Source organism: Pelophylax lessonae, assembly GCF_965119305.1.
Source record: "Pelophylax lessonae genome assembly, chromosome: 11".
Taxonomy (NCBI): domain Eukaryota; kingdom Metazoa; phylum Chordata; class Amphibia; order Anura; family Ranidae; genus Pelophylax; species Pelophylax lessonae.
In genome coordinates this window covers 205,563,725-205,585,484 of record NC_138778.1, presented here as the reverse complement: position 1 = coordinate 205,585,484, position 21,760 = coordinate 205,563,725, and the positions used below count along the sequence as shown (strand labels likewise).

Below are 21,760 nucleotides of genomic sequence, written 5' to 3'. Positions count from 1 at the left end.
GGGGAAGATATCAGCTGCAGTGAGACAGGCAATACTAATAGCTCGTTTTTGGCTCTACTTTTTTTTTGCATGGCTTCCATGGTACAGGTCCTCTTTAACGTCAACTTCTGTCCTTTGCTGTCATGGTAGAACACAATGACACATCCTACAAAAATGAGACCATTATCTTTATGCAGATTACCCAAGTCACCTAGTGATCTCCTTGCACTGGCCCGTTACCCCCGTGACCCTCAGGCCATCGAAACTGTTCGCGCAGCAGAGATCCTGGAAAGGACCCTTGAACTGATAGAGGAACATGTGCAGCAAGGCCTGCCGGAAGATCTGAACAGCACAGGTAGGCCAATAAATTTAAAGAACTATACTGCCTTACAGCGATGTTGCTTGTAGGGTGTGTTTAGTATGCCTAATGTCCATGGCTGGTTAAAGCTGAATTCCAGACAGGTATAGAAAACAACACGCACCACAGTTCATCCTGGAAGCCAAAGAGGACAATGATGTTAATCTAACTATGCAAACCTGACGACAGAAGAGCAAAGGGGTGACCTTGTAAGTGTGCTTTTGCTTATATAATGTCTAGTGGGTCCTGGACCATTGCTAAACTGCAGTGTAGTCTATAGGGAGGTCCAGACTAAGATTGAATGACATATAGTAACATCCCAACTATCCAACCGTAAATATTCTTATTTGGGCAACTTTTATTTTGTATCTCAGGCAGCACAGAAGAATTATGGTTGGATGGTAAGTTAGTGTTTTAAGAGTCTATAACCTTCTCAGTTCTACTCCATACAGGTTATCACTATAGGGATCTGGTTTCCCCACATTACATCAGCATGATCGCCAACATCTCGGGATGCTCTGCTCACAGGAGGACACCTAACTGCTCGGATATTTGTTTCCACCAACGTTACCGCACCTACGATGGTACATGTAACAACCTGCGGCATCCAATGTGGGGAGCATCCGTCACTGCTTTCCAGCGCCTTCTCAAGCCCGCCTACCAGAATGGCTTTAACCACCCCCGAGGTGCATCGGATGAGTCAGGTGTACTGCCTTTACCGCTCCCTCGTCTGGTGTCTACCACCATGATTGGCACAGAAACCATCACTCCAGATGCCCAGTACACACACATGCTCATGCAATGGGGTCAGTTTCTGGATCATGACCTAGACCAGACCATTCCAGCACTAGGCATGTCCAGATTCTCTGATGGAGCACCTTGCAGCCAGGTGTGTACCAATGATCCTCCATGCTTTCCCATCAGCATGCCTGAGAATGATCCTCGTTTAAAAAATGGACACTGCATGTTTTTTGCCCGATCCAGCCCAGTTTGTGGCAGCGGAGTGACCTCTCTTCTTATGGACTCGGCCTATTACCGAGAGCAGGTAAATCTGCTCACTGCTTACATTGATGCCTCCAATGTGTACGGGAGTTCTGAGCACGAGTCCTTACAGCTCAGAGATCTGACAAAGCAGAGGGGTCTGTTGAAAGCCAGTGGAGTGATGACTTTTGGAAAGCCCATAATGCCTTATGCTCACGGACCTCCTACAGAATGTATGCGGGATGAGCGAGAAAGTTCAGTCCCGTGTTTTCTAGCTGGAGACCATCGAGCTAATGAGCAGCTTGCCCTTACTGCCATGCACACCTTATGGTTTCGAGAGCATAACCGTATTGCAGAACATCTACTGAAGCTCAACCCGAACTGGAACGGAGATAAGATCTACCATGAGGCCAGAAAAATTGTTGGCGCTCAAATGCAGCACATTACCTTCACCCATTGGCTTCCAAAGATTCTTGGAGAACTTGGAATGAGAATGCTGGGGGAGTATAAAGGCTACGACCCTAATGTCAACAGTGCAATCTTCAATGCCTTTGCCACTGCTGCTTTAAGATTTGGGCACACCCTCATTAACCCTATCATCTATCGACTGAATGAAACCTTTCAACCTATCAAAGAAGGCCATCTCCCATTGCACAAGGCCTTCTTCAGTCCATTCAGGTTGCTCCAGGAGGGAGGGATAGACCCTATTCTTCGAGGGCTCTTTGGGGTGCCTGGTAAGATGAGGGTCCCCACAGAACTACTCAGTCTGGAGCTCACTGAGAAACTTTTTGCTGCTGTGCATACTGTGTCTTTGGACCTTGCAGCCATCAATATCCAACGGGGCAGGGACCATGGTATTCCACCGTACAATGACTACAGGGTGTTCTGCAATCTCACCTCAGCACAGGATTTTGAGGACCTGAAAAATGAAATCAAGAACCAGGATGTACGGCAGAAGCTCCGGAGGTGAGTCGTTCAAACCTCTGAATTATACACTTGATCCGGGAAGGGTTCTGTCACTATTAATACCTGTGCCACTACTCACATCACCAAACTGTTTAGGGTTGAAGAATGAGGTTTCCTCAAAGATCCACTGCGTTCCACACTTCCAGGGTTGTCTGTGCTCTGTGGTTTCCTCCGCCGGCCCCTACTTTACAAGATGCAGGAGTTGGTACAGTAGAGGGAACCACAGCAGGGAAACCAGGCACCTGACACACCAGGAAGTGAGCCTGGATCCAGAAGATCATTGAGCAGGCTTCGTCTTCAACCTAGAAGAGTTGGCGGCATGGGTAGATGGAAAGTTGAGTATTGGTCACTTTGCAGGAAGGACTGTATTTTCACTGATGAACATAGTGACAGTCACTCAAAAAACACCAACATTTTCATCATTTCAGCATTACAAATAATTTTACAAGGAGTGCAAAAGTAAATCAAAGAAAAAAGCGCATAAATTCCCCTAAAGAGTCATTATATTAATAAGAAAAAAAAACACCAGGTTTGAGCAAAAACTGAAAACGTAAAAGTGGGTAAAATAGTAAAAAAACAAAATGTGTTTTTTTTAGCTATGTGTATACATATTATCTCTGAATGAGCATGATGTGCTGATGCAAAATATGAGAAAGGCCCTGGCACAGTTTTAAATTCAGAACAGTATATTTGATATTTTCCAGAAACATATTCTAAAGTAGCACCTAGGCCAGATGGCTTACACCCATGAGTTCTTAAGAAGTTTAGCTTAGTTATTGCTAAGCCACTGCTTCTAATATGCAGAAACTCTTTAATGGCTTGGTATCATTGTACTTTGGCACTTTGCAAATGTGGTCTTTGGGAATCAAGGTCTTCACCCAACAAATTTGTCTGTTGAAGGAAAGATGTCTGAAGGATTGGTAAGGGACTACATACAAGAGTATGTAATATTATAAGTGGTAGCCAGCATGGATTTATGAGCGAACAATGTTAATAATTAAATTTGTTTTCATTTTATGAGGATGTAAAAAGAGAACTGGCTGTAGATGTAGTGTATTTAAATGCTGCTGAAGCATTTGGCACCGTTCCTCAAAAATGACTAAAACGTAAACTGTGACTGGATAGAACACAGGCGTGATCAGGATTATAAATGGTCTTAAGATGTAAAGGGTATAACACAAGGGTCAACTCTTTAAAGCAGATCTTCACTGCATCTGAGCACCACAAACCAAAAATGCTATTGAATTAATTTTAACCACTTCAGCCCCAGAAGGTTTACCCTCCTTCATGACCAGGCCATTTTTTTACGATACGGCATTGCGTTAATTTAACTGACAATTGTGCGGTAATGCGGCACTGTACACAAACAACATTGATGTCCTTTTTGTGTTTTTTCACACAAATAGAGCTTTCTTTTGGTGGTATTTGATCACCTCTGCGTTTTTTTTTTTTTTTGCACTATAAACAAAAAAAAAAAGAATTTTGAAAAAAAAAAAAAAAAAAAAACAACATTATTGTTTTCTTTCTGCTATAAAACATATCCAAAAAAAAATGTAAAACATTTTGAAAAATAAGAAAAACTTCTTCATCAATTTAGGCCAATATGTATTCTGCTACATATTTTTGGTAAAAAAAATCCCAATAAGCGTATACTGTATTGAATGGTTTGCACAAAAGTTATAGCGTCTACAAACTATAGGATATTTTTATTTTTTAATTATTTTTTACTAGTAATGGCAGTGATCAGCGATTTTATTTTTTATAAATCACAATAAAGTGTAATAAATAATTCACATTCCGAAGTATTACATTATACAATACTTTGCAGAATACAAGGTAGAATAATGTTCTTGTACAAAGACAAAGCAGGTTTATAAAACCAATTAAACCTAAGATGTAATTAGTCGTTATGTCTCACAGTGTAGGCATCCCTAGGTATGGTTTAGAAAAACATTCTCACCATATCTCTTCCCCAGTACTTTAAATTATACTCATTCCAAGGTGACTCACGGAGCAGTTGAGTTTCCACTTTAAGTTAATAGCATATCAAGAATTAGGTCCAATGGAGCCAAGCCAGAGGTAGCAAGCCAGCATCCCCATATCTTATTGAACGGGGTCGGGCTGCCTTTATGCTAATATATCAAGTGCTCATATCTCAAAGTTAATCCCATGTTGGCTAACCACATCTCTAAAGTTGGAGAGGTTTGAGAGATCCAATGTTGCAAGAAAAGCTTGGAACAGTGCTCTGGACACCGCCTCTCTGACATATATGTCCTTTATAACCTCATCCAATATACCCAATAAGCAAAGTTTAGGGTCAAGAGAGACAGTTACTTGGCAAGTATTGTTAATGGTGTTTACTATGCCAGTCCAAAAGTGGTGCAACTTTGGGCACCGCCAAAGAAGATGTATCGGGTCCCCCTTAGCTACCTTGCATCTCGTACACAATGGGTCTGGGCGGAGTCCAAGAGTAAAAAATTTAAGTGGGGTATGAAGAGCCCCCAATAGTATATACAGTATTTCACAAAAGTGAGTACACCCCTGACATTTTTGTAAATATTTTATTATATCTTTTCATGTGACAACACTGAAGAAATTACACTTTCCTACAATGTAAAGTAGTGAGTGTACAGCTTGTATAACAGTGTAAATTTGCTGTCCCCTCAAAATAATTCAACACACAGCCAGTAATGTCTAAACCGCTGGCAACAAACGTGAGTACACTCCTGAGTGAAAATGTCCAAATTGGGCCCAATTAGCCATTTTTCCTCCCCGGAGTCATGTGACTTGTTAGTGTTACAATGTCTCAGGTGTGAATGAGGAGCAGGTGTGTTAAATTTGGAGTTATCGCTCTCACTCTCTCATACCGGTCACTGGAAGTTCAATATTGCACCTTATGGCAAAGAACACTCTGAGCATCAGAAAAAATAATTGTTGCTCTACATAAAGATGGCCTAAGCTAGAAGAAGATTGCCAAGACCCTGAAACTGAGCTGCAGCGCGGTGACCAAGACCATACAGCGATTTAAAAGGACTGGTTGTACTCAGAATAGGCCTCGCCATGGTCAACCAAAGAAGTTGAGTGCACATGCTCAGCATCATATCTAATGGTTGTCTTTGAGAAATAAATGTATGAGTGCTGCCAGCATTGCAGCAGAGGTTGAAGGGGTGGGGGGTCAGCCTGTCAGTGCTCAGACCATACGCTGCACACTGCATCAAATTGGTCTGCATGGCTGTCGTCCCTGAAGGAAGCCTCTTCTAAAGATGATGCACAAGAAAGCCCACAAACAGTTTGCTGAAGACAAGCAGACTAAGGACATGGATTACTTGATGAGATCAAGAAAAACGTATTTGGTTCGGATGGTGTCAAGCGTGTGTGGCGGCAACCAGGTGAGAGTACAAAGACAAGTGTGTCTTGCCTACAGTCAAGCATGGTGGTGGGATTGTCTAGGGCTGGGGCTGCAGGAGTGCTGCCGGCACTGGGGAGCTACAGTTCATTGAGGGAACCATGAACGACAACATGTACTGTTATATACCAAAGCAGAGCATGATCCCCTCTCTTCAAAGACTGGGCCGCAGGGCAGTATTCCAACATGATGACGACCCCAAACACACCTCCAAGACAACCACTGCCTTGCTAAAGAAGCTGAGGGTAAAGGTGATGGACTGGCCAAGCATGTCTACAGACCTAAACCCTATTGAACCTCTGTGGGGCATCCTCAAATGGAAGGTGGAGGAGCACAAGGTCTCTAACATCCACCAGCTCCGTGATGTCATCATGGAGGAGTGGAAGAGGACTCCAGTGGCAACCTGTGAAGCTCTGGTGAACTCCATGACCAAGAAGGTTAAGAAAGTGCTGGAAAAAAATTGTGGCCACACAAAATATTGGCACATTGGGCCCAATTTTGACATTTTTACTTACGGTGTACTCACTTTAGTTTTTTAGCAGTTTAGACATTAATGGCTGTGTGTTGAGTTGTTTTGAGGGGACAGCAAATTTACACTATTATACAAGCTGTACACTCACTACTTTACACTGTAGCAAAATGTCATTTCTTTAGTGTTGTCACATGAAAAGATATAATAAACAATTTAAAAAAATGTGAGGGGTGTACTCACTTTTGTGAGATACTGTATAGTTGGGACAGTCTTTGGGTTACATTTAAAGAACAGCTGTGGACAGATTCCAGGGCCTCCGGCCACTCATCCCCATCTATATCACCAACATCCTCCACCCATTTTTCCACAGTCGTGTTGGGCGAATTCTCCAGGTACTCTGGCAGCAGCATCGCATAGCACCTGGAGATGAACCCTTTAGAGGATATGGATTGCTGCATCATACTGAAAAGAGGAGTGGGAGATAACACCGTCTGCTCTAAGGATGCTTGCGCTTTAATAGCTTGCTGCCATTGAAGGTAGGGGAAGTACATTTTGTTTGACAATCCATATCTGGCTTGCCTCTGGGCAAAGGGGAGTAACCTGCCATTGCTTCAAATTTGACGGAGTTGAGTAACACCATATGTTAGCCATCGGGCTACACACTGCAGCTTTGCCAGTTCCTGGTAAGTATTGTTATTCCAGATAGGGCTTTAACTAGTAAATCCTGACACTCTTTGTAGTTGTTTTACTTTGAACCAAATCTTATGTAGTAGCCTATACGTGGGGTACCTTTTGTTGGACTTTAAGAAGAGCTGGGCCTCAAGGGCTTCCGGGAAAGTCTGAGCTTCTACACAGTGTAATGCCACAGCTAATGTTTTATCACTGTGTGTTTCTCCCTCAGCTGATACATCATTCATGCCGTGTAGCAGCTGCTGCAGCAGGGCTGCCAGATAGTACAGCCAGGGGTTCAGGAAAGCTAGGCCCCCAGTCTCCTTAGACCTCTGGAGTTGTTCCAACCTGACTCTAGCTGGACCCAATTTTCATAGTAGTGAGCAAAATATGGAACTTACCACTCAAAATATTTTAAGGAATATAACTAGGGTTGAGCGGACACCTAGATGTCCGTGTTCGACGGGTTCGGCCGAACTTTAAAAAAAAGTCCGGGTCCGTGTCCCGGACTTTTACCGAACTTTTCCCGGACACCGAACCCCATTGAAGTCAATGGGGACCCGAACTTTAAGGCACTAAAATGGCTCTAAAACACCAAAGGAAAGGGCTAGAGTGCTGCAAATGGCAGCAAAACGTAATTAAGAGCATGGCAAGTGCTCTGCAAACAAATGTGGATAGGGAAATAACTTAAAACAACAAAAAAAAACAGAAAAATAAAACAATGTTCTTCTTCATCTCTGAAGGACGAGGCCCATATGGAGTAGGAGGGAGGTTGAGGTGGTGGTGGATGTGGCGGTGACATAGGCGTGCGCACAGGGTGTGCTGGGTGTGCCTGGGCACACCCTAATCACCTAGGGCACATAGCATTGCCAGTGAGGAGATGGGAAAGATCTCCCTGGGACCTGCTCTGCTCTATTTCTCCTTGCCTACAGGTACATGGCCCCGATACATTACTCTCCCTGCTGGCAAACACATGCATGTGTATTTCAACTTTGGGGTGCACACCTTAATGCAATAGGCTGCGCACACCTATGGGCGGTGTAGGTGGAAGCGGCGGTGGAGGAGGACCAGGGCCGGATTAACAGCATCATGGGCTTGGTGCTGAGGATTTTGAAGGGCCTTAAGGGCCGTGCCTTGCCATGCACCCAGAGGAGGAAGGGTGCAGCCATGCATGCCTAATTCAACATGGGATGCTGTCTCTGAAGCCCATAAACACATCCATGCATCGCCAACTGTCCCTCCTTGTCCGGCCTTCACGCTGTGTGGGGAGGTTCTGAGGGTGCTGCCTGGGGAAGCGAGCATAGAAGCCAGACTTCTGTGTTTACAAGTGACAGAAGAGCGGTAACAGTGAATATGGCCAACCCGGGGCCTATATAAAAGGTAGGGGCCTGGAGCTGCAGCTCCAATAGCCCCTACATTAATCTGGCCCTGAGGAGGAGGACGAGGTAGCCAACACTGCTTCTTTTCAAAAATTTTAAATGAGGGTACACCCCAAAAGAGTGAGAAAGAGCAAAAATGGAACAATGGGTGGGTAAGGTCGGTATCCATTGCTATTCTGCATAAGGTACGGAAAAGTCCCGTGGGATCCATGCCTGGTTCATTTTAATGAACGTGAGCTTGTCCACATTGTCTCTGGACAGGCGGCTGCGCTTGTCTGTTATAACGCCCCCAGCCGTGCTAAATACCCGTTCAGATAATACACTGGCTGCAGGGCACGCCAGCACCTCCAAGGCGTAAAGGGCAAGCTCAGGCCATGTGCCCAATTTGGAGACCCAGAAGTTGAAGGGGGCAGACCCGTCATTCACTACATGTAGGCGTGTGCACACATACTGCTCCACCATGTTTGTAAAATGCTGCCTCCTGCTAAGACGTTCCATCTGAGCTGCTGGTGCTGCTGTTTGTTGTGGCGTGCTGACAAAGCTTTTCCACATTTCGGCCATGCTAACCCTGCCTTCTGAGGTGCTGGCGGTGCCCTGGTTGCGTTGGCGACCTCCTCCTCCTCCTCCTCTGCCTTGTGCTTCCACTGTGGCCCCGCTGTCAGATGGGAATGCCAGCAGCATGGCGTCTACCAGCGTGCGCTTGTACTCGCGCATCTTGCGATCGCGCTCCAGTGAGTGAATTAAGGACGGTACGTTGTCCTTGTAACGGGGATCCAGCAGCGTGGCCACCCAGTAATCAGCACAAGTTAGAATGTGGGCAACTCGGCGGTCGTTGTGGAGACACTGCAGCATGTAATCGCTCATGTGTGCCAGGCTGCCCAGAGGCAACGAAAGGCTGTCCTCTGTGGGAGGTGTATCGTCCGTGTCCTCTGTATCCCCCCAGCCACGCACCAGTGATGGCCATGAGCTGGCCTGGGTGCCACCCTGCTGTGAACATGGTTCCATCTCCTCCTCCAGCTCCTCCTCCTCCTCATCCTCCTCATCCTCCAGAACTGTGCCCCTGCTGGACAATTGCGTCCCTGGCGTTTGCGTGTGCAGGAACCCACCCTCGGAGCCCCTTGCGAATGACTGCCCTGAAAGCCTTGGAAATGTTACCTCTTCATCCTCCTCCTCCTCCTCATCCTGTGCCACATCCTCTTCCATCATCTCCCGAATTGTTTTTTCAAGGAGGCATAGAAGTGGGATAGTTAAGCTGAGAACGGCGTCATTGCCACTTGCCATGTTGGTGGAGTACTCAAAACAGCGCAACAAGGCACACAGGTCTCGCATGGAGGCCCAGTTATTGGTGGTGAAGTGGTGCTGTTCCGCAGAGCGACTCACGCGTGCGTGCTGCAGCTGAAACTCCACTATGGCCTGCTGCTGCTCGCACAGTCTTTCCAGCATGTGCAAGGTGGAGTTCCACCTTGTGGGCACGTCACATATGAGGCGGTGAGCGGGAAGGCCGAAGTTACGCTGCAGCGCTGCCAGGCGAGCAGCAGCAGGGTGAGAACACCGAAAGTGCGCACAAACGGCCCGCACTTTCTGCAGCAGCTCTGACATATCGGGGTAGTTTTTAAGGAACCTCTGCACCACCAAATTCAGCACATGCGCCAGGCAAGGGATGTGCGTCAAACCGGCTAGGCCCAGAGCTGCTATGAGATTTCGCCCGTTATCGCACACCACCAGGCCGGGCTTGAGGCTCGCTGGCAGCAACCACTCATTTGTCTGCTGTTCCATGCTCCTCCACAACTCCTGCGCGGTGTGTGGTTTGTCCCCCAAACAGGCAAGTTGTAAAACTGCCTGCTGTCGTTTACCCCTGGCCGTGCTGAAGTTGGTGGTGAAGGTGTTACGCTGTCCGGATGAGGAGGCGGTAGAGGATGAGGAAGCGGAGTAGGAGGAGTTAGGAACAGGAGGCAAACTGAAGCGCCCTGCAATCCTCGGTGGTGGAAGGACATGCGCCAAATTGCTATCCGCCTCAGGCCCATCCGCCACTGCATTTACCCAGTGTGCCGTTAGGGAGATATAACGCCCCTGACCGTGCTTACTGGTCCACGTATCCGTAGTTAGGTGGACCTTGGCACAGATGGCGTTGCGCAGTGCACACCTGATATTTTCCCCCACTTGGTTGTGCAGGGAAGGGATGGCTTGCCTGGAAAAGTAGTGGCGGCTGGGCACGACGTACTGTGGGACAGCCACCGACATAAGGTTTTTAAAACTGTGCGTCTCCACCAGACGGAATGACAGCATTTCAAAGGCCAATAATTTTGAAATGCTGGCATTCAGGGCCAGGGATCGCGGGTGGGTAGGGGGGTACTTCCTCTTCCTCTCAAGTGTTTGGGAGATGGAAAGCTGAACGCTTCCACGGGACATTGTGGAGATGGTTGTTGGTGACCCAGGTGGTGGTGTTGCTGACAGATCGTCTGTTTGCGGGGTGGCAGGTGCCGGTATCACTACAGATGTGGCTGGAGCGGCCGAGACTGCAGCAGAAGAGGAAGCAGGATGAGCCAGAGACGTTTCTTGGTTTTGAAGGTGTGTACTCCACTGCAGCTCGTGCTTTGCACTTAGATGCCTGATCATGCAGGTTGTGCTCAGGTTGAGAAGGTTTATGCCTCGCTTCAAGCTCTGATTGCACAGGGTGCAAACCACTCGTGTCCTGTCATCAGCACATTTTCTAAAGAACTTCCACGCTAGAGAACTCCTTTGAGCTGACTTTGGTGCGCTCGTTCCCTTGCTGCGTTGGGCAGTAGCGGGCGTAGTGTCTAGGGCACGGCCGCTCCGCTTCTGCACCCTGCTCCCTCTTCTGCTGTGCTGGTGGCTCTGTGCGACCACCGCCTCTTCCTCCAAACTACTCAGGTCACCTGCATGACGTTCATTCCATGTGGGGTCGAGGACCTCATCGTCCTCCACATCATCTTCCACCCAGTCTTCACCCCTGCCCTCCTTGTCGGTCTCCACAATGCTGAACGCCGCAGCAGTTGGCACCTGCGTTTCGTCATCATCGGAGACGTGCTGCGATGATCCTTGCATGTACTCATCTTGAGAAATAAGTGGTTGGGCATCGCTGCACTCAATCTCTTCCACTTCTGGGGCAGGGCTAGGTGGATGGCCCTGGGAAACCCTGCTGACAGAGTCCTCAAAAAGAATAAGAGACTGCTGTATGGCTTGGGGCTCAGACTGCTGGCCTGATTTGCAAGGGGGTGAGGTGAAAGACGGTTGGACATTGGCTGCAGGTGCCAACTCTGACCTTTCTGCAGTAGACTGGGTGGGAGACAATGTGAAGGAACTGGAGGCACTGTCAGCAGCAAACCAATCTACTATCGCCTCAACTTGTTCTGGCCTCATCACTTCTAGGGGCGTTTGATGCCCTACCAAATACTGATGCAGGTTCTGTCGCCTACTCACACTTGAGGAAGGTGTTTCACTTGTGCGTGTAGCTGGCACAGATCGACCACGTCCTCTCCTTGCAACAGGAGCTCTACCAGCAGCACCACGACCCAGGCCACGGCCCTTATTTGACGGTCTCCTCATATTTCTGTAATTTAAGATCTTGCCCTAGAAAGGTTTTTATTGAATAGCGGAATAGGAAATATGATCCAAAAAAGTGTATGTATCTCGCACGTACAAAACCACACTAGGCCCCAATTACTATTGTTTCTACCCCTAAAAGGATGGATGAGGAGTAGGAGGAGTATGGAACAGACAGCACCCTCAAATCTTCAGAAGTATGAGATGAACCCCAAAAACTTGGAAAGGTGGATCTCACACGTACCGACACAGACTATCCCGCAATTCAATTGATCCTCAAAGGTTTTTATTGAATAGCGGAATAGGAAATATGATCAAAAAAAGTGCATGTATCTCGCACGTACACAACCACACTAGGCCCCAATTACTATTGTTTGTACCCCTAAAAGGCTAGATGAGGAGTAGGGGGGGTATGGAACAGGCAGCACCCTCAAACCTTCAGAAGTATGAGATGAACCCCAACAACTTGGAAAGGTGGATCTCTCTCACACGTACCAACACAGACTATCCCCCAATTTAACTGATCCCCAAAGGTTTTTGATTAAATAGCGGAATAGAAAATATGATCCAAAAAAAGTGTATGTATATCACACGTACACAACCACACTAGGCCCCAATTACTATTGTTTGTACCCCTAAAAGGCTAGATGAGGAGTAGGGGGGGTATGGAACAGGCAGCACCCTCAAACCTTCAGAAGTATGAGATGAACCCCAACAACTTGGAAAGGTGGATCTCTCTCACACGTACCAACACAGACTATCCCCCAATTTAACTGATCCCCAAAGGTTTTTGATTAAATAGCGGAATAGAAAATATGATCCAAAAAAAGTGTATGTATATCACACGTACACAACCACACTGGGCCCCAATTACTATTGTTTGTACCCCTAAAAGGCTAGATGAGGAGTAGGGGGAGTATGGAACAGGCAGCACCCTCAAACCTTCAGAAGTATGAGATGAACCCCAACAACTTGGAAAGGTGGATCTCTCTCACACGTACCAACACAGACTATCCCCCAATTTAACTGATCCCCAAAGGTTTTTGATTAAATAGCGGAATAGAAAATATGATCCAAAAAAAGTGTATGTATATCACACGTACACAACCACACTAGGCCCCAATTACTATTGTTTGTACCCCTAAAAGGCTAGGAGTAGGGGGAGTATGGAACAGGCAGCACCCTCAAACCTTCAGAAGTATGAGATGAACCCCAACAACTTGGAAAGGTGGATCTCTCTCACACGTACCAACACAGACTATCCCCCAATTTAACTGATCCCCAAAGGTTTTTGATTAAATAGCGGAATAGAAAATATGATCCAAAAAAAGTGTATGTATATCACACGTACACAACCACACTAGGCCCCAATTACTATTGTTTGTACCCCTAAAAGGCTAGGAGTAGGGGGAGTATGGAACAGGCAGCACCCTCAGACCTTCAGAAGTATGAGATGAACCCCAACAACTTGGAAAGGTGGATCTCTCTCACACGTACCAACACAGACTATCCCCCAATTTAACTGATCCCCAAAGGTTTTTGATTAAATAGCGGAATAGAAAATATGATCCAAAAAAAGTGTATGTATATCACACGTACACAACCACACTAGGCCCCAATTACTATTGTTTGTACCCCTAAAAGGCTAGGAGTAGGGGGAGTATGGAACAGGCAGCACCCTCAAACCTTCAGAAGTATGAGATGAACCCCAACAACTTGGAAAGGTGGATCTCTCTCACACGTACCAACACAGACTATCCCCCAATTTAACTGATCCCCAAAGGTTTTTGATTAAATAGCGGAATAGAAAATATGATCCAAAAAAAGTGTATGTATATCACACGTACACAACCACACTAGGCCCCAATTACTATTGTTTGTACCCCTAAAAGGCTAGGAGTAGGGGGAGTATGGAACAGGCAGCACCCTCAAACCTTCAGAAGTATGAGATGAACCCCAACAACTTGGAAAGGTGGATCTCTCTCACACGTACCAACACAGACTATCCCCCAATTTAACTGATCCCCAAAGGTTTTTGATTAAATAGCGGAATAGAAAATATGATCCAAAAAAAGTGTATGTATATCACACGTACACAACCACACTAGGCCCCAATTACTATTGTTTGTACCCCTAAAAGGCTAGATGAGGAGTAGGGGGGGTATGGAACAGGCAGCACCCTCAAACCTTCAGAAGTATGAGATGAACCCCAACAACTTGGAAAGGTGGATCTCTCTCACACGTACCAACACAGACTATCCCCCAATTTAACTGATCCCCAAAGGTTTTTGATTAAATAGCGGAATAGAAAATATGATCCAAAAAAAGTGTATGTATATCACACGTACACAACCACACTAGGCCCCAATTACTATTGTTTGTACCCCTAAAAGGCTAGGAGTAGGGGGAGTATGGAACAGGCAGCACCCTCAAACCTTCAGAAGTATGAGATGAACCCCAACAACTTGGAAAGGTGGATCTCTCTCACACGTACCAACACAGACTATCCCCCAATTTAACTGATCCCCAAAGGTTTTTGATTAAATAGCGGAATAGAAAATATGATCCAAAAAAAGTGTATGTATATCACACGTACACAACCACACTAGGCCCCAATTACTATTGTTTGTACCCCTAAAAGGCTAGATGAGGAGTAGGGGGAGTATGGAACAGGCAGCACCCTCAAATCTTCAGAAGTATGAGATTGTGTTCACTGTACCCCACAAAGATTGAGTTCACTGCACCCCACAATGATTGTGTTCACTGCACCCCACAAAGATTGTGTTCACTGCACCTCACAAAGATTGTGTTCACTGTACCCCCCAAAGATTGTGTTCACTGCACCCCACAAAGATTCTGTTCACTGTACCCCACAAAGATTGTGTTCACTGCACCCTAAAAGGATGTTGTTCACTGCACCCCACAAAGATTGTGTTCACTGCACCCTAAAAGGATGTTGTTCACTGCACCCCAAAAAGATTGTGTTCACTGTACCCCCCCAAAGATTGTGTTCACTGCACCCCACAAAGATTGTGTTCACTGCACCCCAAAAAGATTGTGTTCACTGTACCCCCCAAAGATTGTGTTCACTGCACCCCAAAAAGATTGTGTTCACTGTACCCCCCAAAGATTGTGTTCACTGCACCCCACAAAGATTCTGTTCACTGTACCCCACAAAGATTGTGTTCACTGCACCCCAAAAAGATTGTGTTCACTGTACCCCCCCAAAGATTGTGTTCACTGTACCCCACAAAGATTCTGTTCACTGCACCCCACAAAGGATTTTGTTCACTGCACCCCAAAAAGATTGTGTTCACTGCACCCCAAAAAGGATTTTGATCACTGCACCCCAAAAAGGATGTTGTTCACTGCACCCCAAAAATGATTTTGTTCACTCCACCCCAAAAAGATTGTGTTCACTGCACCCCACAAAGATTGTGTTCACTGCACCCCAAAAAGATTGTGTTCACTGTACCCCCCAAAGATTGTGTTCACTGCACCCCACAAAGATTCTGTTCACTGTACCCCACAAAGATTGTGTTCACTGCACCCCAAAAAGATTGTGTTCACTGCACCCCAAAAAGGATGTTGTTCACTGCACCCCAAAAAGGATGTTGTTCACTCCACCCCAAAAAGATTGTGTTCACTGCACCCCACAAAGATTGTGTTCACTGCACCCCAAAAAGATTGTGTTCACTGCACCCCAAAAATGATTTTGTTCACTGCACCCCAAAAAGGATTTTGTTCACTGCACCCCAAAAAGGATGTTGTTCACTCCACCCCAAAAAGATTGTGTTCACTGCACCCCAAAAAGATTGTGTTCACTGCACCCCACAAAGGATTTTGTTCACTGCACCCCAAAAAGATTGTGTTCACTGCACCCCAAAAAGGATGTTGTTCACTGCACCCCAAAAAGGATTTTGTTCACTGCACCCCAAAAAGATTGTGTTCACTGCACCCCACAAAGGATTTTGTTCACTGCACCCCACAAAGATTGTGTTCACTGCACACCAAAAAGGATTGTGTTCACTGCACCCCAAAAAGATTTTGTTCACTGCACCCCAAAAAGATTGTGTTCACTGCAGCCCAAAAAGATTGTGTTCACTGCAGCCCAAAAAGATTGTGTTCACTGCAGCCCAAAAAGATTGTGTTCACTGCAGCTCACACACAGAAAAATGGATGTGGATCACTGACACCTGCCTATCTCCAATCCCACACCACACAGCAATATCGATTGTAGTTTGTAGAACACAGTTTCCCTAAAATTCAGCAGACTCTGTCCCTAACAGGATTGAGAAGAGATCGTAGATCAGGATTGAGTGCAGATTCACCCCACCCCCCACACAGCAATATCGATTGTAGTTTGTAGAAGACACTGACCCTATAATTCAGCAGACTCTATCCCTAAAATGCCTACAACTCGCCCTGCCTAAACACTCCGACCTGTCCCTCAATTCTATCCGGACACAAATGGTTTTTTCCTGCCTATCTTTCCCTAATCAGCAGCCAGCACATTGATGTGTGCTCTGTCCCTTAGCTAAGCAGCAGAATGACGCTGCTGCGGCGGCTGCCTCGAACTTATAAAGACTTGGTCACATGCTTCAGACGGCCAATCACAGCTACTAAGACATTTGCAGGCATGGCTGGGATGGCTTAAGGCACACCAGTTAAACGATTGTTGATTGGCTGTTGAAAGCCCGCCATGAAAAGAGCGCCAAAGCATGCAAAACCCGGAAATAAAACGACCGAACACGGATTTTTACCCGAACATACAGTAAAGTGTCCGTGTTCGGGTAAAAAAAATCCAATTATTCGGTACGAACACGAATAATACAGTCCGTGTTCGCTCAACACTAAATATAACCACAGGTGTATTGTGAAGGAAATAGAGCAGCTGGGTGCATTAATATAATTTTTGCTAAATTAACACTACCCGCCACTGACAGCAGTAGTTTAGACCACAATTTCACCTTATCCCTAAACCGTGACAGCATGGGAAATATGTCCAAACGGCCATAGTCCACTATCTCAGCCAAGACTATGATTCCCAGTTATCTGAATTGCCCCACTATAGGCACCGGCCAGAAAGAAAATAACTGGGGGTAAAGAGCTCAATCCAGTGGCAACAGGGCTGACTTGGTCCGATATTAGTCAACCCTGAATAAATGCCAAATTCAGTGACTATGTCCATTACAGCTTGCAAAGAGGGGCCTGGGTTTCCCATCAAAAGCAAGATGTCGCCTGCATACGACATGAACTTTTTATGGAGTGCACCATATTTAAAGCCCTCAACCAGAGAGCTGGTCCTAATTTTAGCTGACAGGGGTTCTATTACAAGGGCAAATAGGAGGGGGGAGAGAGAGCACCCCTGCCTAGTACCCCTACCCATTGAAAATACCTGTGAGGTTCTGTCACCCTCCCGGATAGCAGCCTGGGGATTATGATACAATAAATGGACCCATGCAAAAAAGTGTTCTAAGCCAAATCTTTCCAGCACTGCTCACAAATAGCACCACTCCACACTATCAAGTGCTTTGTTTGCATCCAGCGACAAAAGCACTCTCGCCCCTCCATTATCAGCTGGTGTTTGCATATTTATATAAAGTCATCTGAGGTTGAAAGCAGTGGATTTGTTAGGCATGAAGCCAGCTTGCTCTGCATGAATGATATCAGTAATTACTTTGTTAAGCCTCCGAGCCAGTACTTAAGCCAAAAGTTTTATGTCAGCTTGTAACAAGGAAATAGGTATATAGGAATTGGGCTCTGTAGCTGGCTTATCAGGCTTCAAAAGCAAAATAATACTTGCCCTGTTCATGGAGGGCGGTACCTGTCCATGCTCATTGGCCTCATTGAATAGTTTCAACAGCTTAGGTAAAAGCATATCAGCGTGTTGTTTGAATACCTCCATTGGCAGCCCATTATCCCCAGGTGCTTTGGAGTTGGGAAAAGAGCTGGTCGCCTTACGGATCTCCTCTAACGTAAGAGATCCAAGTAGAATTTTACTAGTTCTGCCATAACAGTTTCCGGGGAATTGGCATAGCCCTCTGTAGGAAGCTTTAGTGCACCAATCACCGGAGCTGTTGGGCATACACTAACTATTTTTGCAAGCAGACGACCAATCTGTTCCCCCTCTTCATTAAAGATTACCTTTTTTTCGGCTTTGGAGTTAATCAGTTGTGTCAGGGCATCCTGTGCAGCGAGCCAAACAGACTGGGCCTCGTCTGGGGGTTGTGAAATCTACACCCTCTCCCTTTCCTGGACATGCTGAGTGAGAAGTTTTTCATGCTTTTTAGATTCTGTCTACGGTATATACTTTTAACTGCAGATATGAAGACTCCACGTATATAGCATTTGAAAGCGCTCCATTTCAGCGGGTTATCAGTATAGAACGCATTATCCTCAAAGAAACTAACCATGTTTTGTCCAATCCCAGTGCTCTCAGGTATCAGTTTCAGCCAGAAAGCGTTTAGACGCCATGGAACTCTAGGAAGGGTTAGGATAGCTCTAGTTGTAATCCAGCATATCAAAAGCGAGTGGTCACACACCCCTCTAGGAGCATACAGTATTTTTGAAACCAGCCCAATCGATTGAGCTGACCCGAGACAAAGATCTATATGGGACAGTGACCCATATGTCTTAGAATAACAGGAGAATTGGACAGCTATAGGGTACTTTTCTCTCCATTCATCCACCCATTTTACCTCTTCCATAAATCGTAGCAATGGGCTGCCTCATTGTGAGGAACCTAAATTTGTGCAGCGCCCTTCAGAATCACAGAATCAAAGGTATGCGCCCCTTTATAGAGGAAGAACAAGGAAACAATCCTCTGTGATTTTTTTTGTGTAAAGTAGAGCATGTCTCTAAGGACATCTTTTTTATGATCCTTACCCTCTTTGCTGCCTGTGTCTTTGTACTTCTCAGAGCCTCGTGGTGTTCCTCTGGGCAGTGCATGTTGAATCTCCAGGGCTGTCCCTTCTTCCTTGCCTCCTTTGGTCATCATAGCTTGGATATGGTTGGGAGTGGTGTCTATGGATTCTTCTGGCTGTGAGTCAGTTTCGGTAGCAGGATATTAGTCAGGAGCTCTGTGAGGCTGTTCCACTCACATGCCCAGCCTGGCCACGCCCCCGATCAGCAATTTCTAGAGGGACTGCGATATTGCGGCGGACAAATATGACACTAAGTAACACTTTTTGGGGACCAGTGACACCAGTACAGTGATCAGTGCTATAAAAATGCACTGTCACTGTCCTATTGACACTGGCAAGGAAGGGGTTAACACCAGGGGCAATCAAAGGGTTAAATGTGCTCCAAGGGAGTACTTTGTAACTGTGGGGGCGGGGGTGCTTTGGCTGTGAGAAGACAGAGATCTGTGCTCCTGCTTAGCAGAAACACAGGATCTCTGTCTCCCCCTACTAGCAGAACAGCAATATACCTTGTTTACATAGGCAGACCGCTGTTCTGCCTCTCTTGGGAACAATCGGTGGGTGCTGGTGGACATTGGGTCCACCGGACCCGCTGATTGGCTCCCACTGTGTCCAACCACAGCTGGAGCTGGTCGCCGGCAGCATGCGTGTGCACGCCGCAGACCCGTAAGAACGAAATCACGTAGGTGAATATTTCAGCCACAGTATTTTTTTTTTAACCGCTAGCCGACTGCGCACAGTATATTTACTGCAGTAGTCAGCCCTGGCCAGGCAGAGTGACGTAGATCTACGTCGCTAGCCTGTGACCGACTTGTGAGCCAATAGCGGGCGAGCGCGCGCACGCCCCGGCTCATTCACTGAGGAGTCCGCGCTTGAGACCGGCGGACTCTATGTCCGCCGGTCACACTACGATCGTCGGTAGAGAGGGAGAAAGTCAGGCAGCTCATGTAAACTAGCCGCCTGCCATTCTCCCCTGTGTAAAAATGGAGATCAGACGGTTCTACTATGTAGGACCGTTGATCTCTGTTTTTACAATAGTAGACATGTCCGGTCACAGTTAGAAACACGCCCCTAGGACACACTTAACCGCTCCCTCTCCAATACAGTTAACCCCTTCCCTGCCAGTGTCATTTTTACAGTAACAGTGCATATATATAGCACTGATTACTGTAGTAATGTCACTGGTAACCCCAAAAATGTCAGTCAAGGGTCCGATCTGTCCGCCGCAATGTCGCAGTCCCGCAAAAAAAAAACGCAGATCGCCGCCATTACTCGTTAAAAAAAAAAAACACAAAAAATGACAAAAATCTTTCCCGTAGTTAGTAAACGCGATAACTTTTGCACAAACCAATCAAAATACGCTTTTTACGATTTTTTTTACCAATCATATGTAGCATAAAACAAATTGGCTGAAAATGTTAAAAAATTTTGATTTTTAAATTTTTTTTTTGGGGGAATTTCATCAAAAAAAAGTAAAAAATATTGTTATTTTTGCAAAATTTACGCTCTTTTTTTATAGCGCATGATCAAAAAATCGCACAGGTGATCAAATACCACCAAAAGAAAGCTCTGTTTGTGGGAAAAAAAGGACGTGAAATTCGATTAGGTACTAGCGTTGCACGACCGCGCAATTGTCCATTAAAGTCACGCAGTAAAAAATCGCAAAAAACCCCCTGGTCAGGAAGGGGGTAAAATCTTCCGGGGCTTAAGTGGTTAATCTGCAGTGGGACTGGAGTTGGGCTTTATCCTGTTCATAAATAATATATAGTAAATCTGTACTAAGTCTGGAATTGGCAAAGTAAGAGGTTTATTTGCAGGCACCACTGGGAGAGAAAACTTAGTTTCTGAATTGGCACTGTGGCCTTCGAGAAGTCTTTTGCAACTGTCAATTATCATAAAGCCTAAACATTCTATACACATCCTCTCTGCCCCTTGTAATGCTGATCTGGTGATTGGGAAACGTAAGTATTAACTCTGAAGCCTCGTACACACGCAACGAATTTCTACCGACCGGTCGTCCGTCTTATGTCCAGAGTCGTGTCTGTTGATTGGAATGTGCTCTAGACTGCACACAAATTTTGTCGTCCGACAGAATTCTACTTCAGAAGTGATGTCATGTGTTGGTTTTCTTTCTTTGTGTTCTTTCTTCTCTGAGCATGCCCAGTCTTGCTCATAAGATTTTTCCCTGTCGAAATCTGTACTGACTGCACGAAAATCGGACGTGTTTTGACGGTGGACAAAAATTTTATAGCCTGCACACCAGAATTTTTTCGGCCGAAAAGTCGGAGTCGGTTGTTTAGAGCACCATACTAACAAGCCGAAAATCGGCAGATCGGTCGTCGGATGAAAATTCCCGGCCGAATTTCGACGCGTGTGTACGAGCCAACCTGTCACCAAGTTCAAGTAAAGTAGCAGTTTGCTTCAAGAACTCTCTTGTGGCTACATAATATTATTGTAAAGTATATTTTTGGAAGACTTTGTATCTCTTTTTGTCATCAATGTTCTTACTGATCTGCAGTTTGTACGGAACCCCCAAAAATGTGGATCTCTTTCCGGCCTTGATCGTGGAGGATCTGATCCCAGGGTCCCGTGTTGGCCCAACTCTCATGTGCCTTCTGGTCACGCAGTTTAAGAGGCTTCGGGATGGAGACAGGTATGGTGTGCTCCTTGGCCGCTTGATGGTAAAGAACAATAACTGATTCCTGGTAAATTCCATATTGTAAGATGGGGCTGGGAGATTCTGCAAAAGTGATTGGGCGGATACCTGTTCAGATTCAAAGAATGATTCTAAGCAGATATAAAACCACCCATTAAAGCCAGACACACCATGATATCACTAGCTTTTATGTCTTCACCTCGGGTGTAAAGTAATTTCATCCAGTCTTTCTTCAAACTACCTGACTTTTCAAACAAAGGGCCAGTTTACTGTCCTTCAGAGTTAAAGCGGTTGTATCCTCCTAAACAAAAAAAAAAAAAAAAACCCTACAGGAGAAAGGCATAATGAACTAGTATGCATCAGGCATCTGGAAACCGCTGAGGGAGCTGTCATGTTCCCTCGGCGTC

The 21,760-nt window shown here is 45.9% G+C and overlaps 1 protein-coding gene across 1 annotated transcript in view; it reads left to right on the top strand.

The window, feature by feature from the left end:
- The window catches only part of LOC309566450 (peroxidasin homolog), an 81,935-nt gene that overhangs the window by 45,958 nt on the left and 14,217 nt on the right, over nt 1-21,760 (top strand). The window contains exons 14-16 of the mRNA XM_082271593.1: nt 177-334; nt 790-2,284; nt 21,216-21,350. Of these exons, the coding sequence (XP_082127719.1) occupies nt 177-334; nt 790-2,284; nt 21,216-21,350 (1,788 nt within the window). The remainder of the gene's footprint in view (nt 1-176; nt 335-789; nt 2,285-21,215; nt 21,351-21,760) is intronic.